The sequence below is a fragment of the Aspergillus thermomutatus genome (assembly GCF_002237265.1).
Source record: "Aspergillus thermomutatus strain HMR AF 39 chromosome Unknown NODE_180, whole genome shotgun sequence".
In the NCBI taxonomy this organism is placed as follows: Eukaryota; Fungi; Ascomycota; class Eurotiomycetes; order Eurotiales; family Aspergillaceae; genus Aspergillus; species Aspergillus thermomutatus.
Window position 1 is genome coordinate 59,541 of NW_020798229.1, and position 3,440 is coordinate 62,980.

Here is a 3,440-nt window from a genome sequence, read left to right on the forward strand (position 1 = left end):
TTTACGAGAAATAGTCCATTCAGCTCACTCGAGCTCATATTGGACAATCTATTCACTGGGAATCAAAACCGTTTTTACATACGAGAAATGATCCTTGAGATAGAAGCCCGGTGGGAAAAAGGTATATAGACCTCCACGCAGCCACTTACAAGATAAGTACATCACCAGCTTCAAGCACTCTTTTATCTTAAGCCCCCAGCATCTTTCCCTTGAACAATCCCAAGTCGTTCAACATGAAATTACACGCAGCCACCGTCCTTGCTACCCTCATTGCTGTAGCTTCGGCTGCACCTGCTCCTCAGACCCAAAACAAAAACCCTGCTATATCTGCCCTGGAGAAGCGCTTCCAGGTTAACGACTGTGGCGACTCGACATTTGAGAACCAAAGCTCAAGTGGCTCTCCCCTTGTCTCCGACTGCCAAAAAATCGCCTCCAACATTGCCAGCGGCGGAACGTGGACCGTTATGTCCGGTACCCAGCACCAGCTTGTTCAATACGGAACGTGTGCATTTGGTGTTACATTCCACTATCCAGTTGCCCAATCCGTTAAAATTGGCAATCAGGATATCATCGACCTGATCAACACCTCTATCTCGAAGTTCCAGTGGTTCGACAAGGTCGGCGCTAAGGGTCAGATGCCCTGCCAGACTGTTAGCGAAGGTGATGAAATCGTTGAATGGGGTATATATTAGGACGGAACGATTTTATTCGGTTTTGGTTGAGCGGGTCAGCTGTTGGGTCTTCTTTTGCAGTGTTTCTTGTGTCAGCTCACATTATATAACTACCATTCTTATATCGAAGTCTGTTTTGCTGTTGATCTGAGATTGATGGCTGCAGATGGAAGAGTGGCGAAGGACGAAAGGAGCCACTCCATACCTTAGGTCTAAAGTCGAGTCTTAAGATATGTCACAATACTAGACCTGCTTATTGTCAAGAATCTATATACCTTAGGGCAATGATTTCACTAAAGGTACTGTATATGTAGAGTGCACCACTTCCTGAAAACGAACTTAGAGCCTCGTCAAGACCTGCCTTGGCCTAGTTGCCGTTCGCGTTGTTAGGCTGCCCTGTTGTCTCACAGCATCAAATCGTTGTGACGCCCCCGCAAAATCCAACACGTCCTCCACTTCCCAGTAGAATTGACGCGCTGCTAAACGAGTCACCCACTGGCGACCTCTTGGTTCTTTCCATTGATTGTTTATGTATGTTCATTTATGTTTATGTAGTGTTTTATGCAGCCTTTACATTTCTGAATATGATCATTATCAGGGTCCTGAATGGGCCTCTAATGAGATCCCTCATTGGCACTCCAAGAACAAGAGCTCTGATTGATGATGTGACTGAGTTATGGTTTATCATTAATGGAATTGCCACTGGGTATTATCTCTGCAGTCCAAGATGTAATTATTTCTTACTAATGGGTCTAGGAGACACTGGCCTTAGTCAAACCTGACCGCGCTGGCTAACACTTTTAGCTGAATGATAGTGGGCATCTATAATCTAATGTAAGTAGTCATGCTAGCTAATATTTTATTTCATAGCTAGTAGCCTACAGGAAAGGTGTTATCCTTAACCTAATTAAATACTTTATTTAGCACGACCTTGACTGCAAAATAATCAATGTCAGACAGGGATGAGCCCAGCTTCAGTCCACACTCGCGATCTCTCTATTAGCCATCCTCCTGCTTATTCACAAGTAGGTGTATAAACTATTTCTTAAGCAATATTTGCCTCGCTTGTTTATTTGAACTCTTACCTTTGAAGCCCAGAGGATACTGGGGTCAAGATCAGTTTTGCCCTCTCTCTCGGCTATGTCGCAAGCGACGATAATATGAGTGGCCAACACCTTACTTTCTGTGATACCCATTTTCTGTAGGCCGGATACGCAGCAGACAGAATAAATGTACGTAGACAAGAGGAAGAGGTTCATGAGGAGAGGAGAGGGTTATTATCACATGGACCAGAGATTGACCAGGGTGTATGATTGGCTGCCTACCGGGGTTGTACAAACAAATGAAATACCAGCTTGCCTGTTGGCTGCATACATGTCTACCCCTCCTCAGATTATAATAAAAAGGTTATAGGTAAGCAAAGCTAAGAAAAGCAAGATTAACCCCTGGTTCAAGGTTGTTTCTTGGTCCGAGAACCAATGAATGCGACAACTGTGAGGACCACTGCTAGCAGAATGACGGAGTTTTTGACATGATCATGGTGATTCCAACGGGTTATAGGCAATAGGTTGTCCCAGAGACCGCTGTCTTCGTCCGAGATTCCCATTAAATCCACAGAGCCCAGTGCCTGTGATAAGGCATGCGCGTTTTGGAACCCTCCTTCCACCCAGCACCTCTCAATAATTGGGCCAAGCCAGAGCCCATCAGTGCTAGGAAGCGAGTCTCGAGGTGGCCAGATAGCCCGACCGTCTGGGGGAATACCTTCCCTAAAGAGATCGAAGTCGCATTCTTGTCGGGTGATCACTTCGTATATCACTGCACCAAGCTGCCGGATGTCTGTTTGTATCGAATACCCATCGTCATCGGCCATTTCCATGACAGTTCCAATGGGTAGAAGAGACGATTCGCTGAAATCACAGATTTTGATAGATAAATCTGAATCAAGCAGAAAATTGCGACTAGCAATATCTGCTACTAGAACACATTTATCATGAACCTGTTCAAGGGCTTGGGCCATCTGACGAAACCATGTAATCTGAACTGCACGAGATGGCTGATTCTTTGCCAAGTAATTGCGTAGGTTTCCGTTCTCCATATAAGCCAAGTGAGTGGCATTCTTATCGAGCCTGAGACAGGGTACGATACAATCGACTTGCTCCCTTGGAAACTGATTAAAACGATGATAGACGTCTTGTTCACGTTCAATGACCTCCATATTTGACTGCACGTCTGTATCGCTACTCTAGGGATGCCTCAAGGGAATCTTGACGGCCAAATTGTCGCAGCAGATCACTACCCCTGTTCTTCCATATCATAGGACCTCGCTGTCACGTAGGGGTTCGCCATCTAAGCCTAGGAACAAGGAAGACGCCATTTCCTTGAACAGAACGACAAAAGATAATGAACGATTGATGATTGGAATCAAGTGAAGGTTGCTAGGTCACGTCGTGGTCCTTGAGCTTTATAACAAACAGTCTAGGACTACCAATGGTTCAACACGTGACCTTATGCCAAGAAACCAAATCTTACTCAGCCTTTTCATGCTGGAAAAGCAGACCAGGGGTTGAGCGGGGTCACTGGGTGTGCAGTATTGAGGTTCAGGCGGTTCAGGTGATCTTCAGGTGAACAGGGTGAAGATAGAACTGTCAGGATTCCATCCCGTTTAGGTTTAGCGTCCCGACTTAGTCAGCCTATATATAGTTGGCCCCTGAGCCATCCTAATTGGACACTTGGCGCTTCCCGATTCTCTCAGGTTATGGCCCTATGTTG

General features: G+C 45.7%; 2 protein-coding genes across 2 annotated transcripts; one reads left to right on the forward strand and one right to left on the reverse strand.

The window, feature by feature from the left end:
* Window positions 1-233: 233 nt before the first annotated feature.
* CDV56_106401 (uncharacterized protein) lies at window positions 234-692 on the forward strand (the record flags this gene model as incomplete). Its single annotated transcript, XM_026760020.1, has 1 exon — window positions 234-692. One exon carries the CDS (start codon window positions 234-236, stop codon window positions 690-692), a length of 459 nt encoding a protein of 152 aa, XP_026612281.1.
* Window positions 693-2,121: 1,429 nt separating this feature from the next.
* Window positions 2,122-2,886, reverse strand: CDV56_106526 (uncharacterized protein; the record flags this gene model as incomplete). The annotated part of the gene is made up of 1 exon (XM_026760145.1): window positions 2,122-2,886. One exon carries the CDS (start codon window positions 2,884-2,886, stop codon window positions 2,122-2,124), a length of 765 nt encoding a protein of 254 aa, XP_026612282.1.
* Window positions 2,887-3,440: the final 554 nt, after the last annotated feature.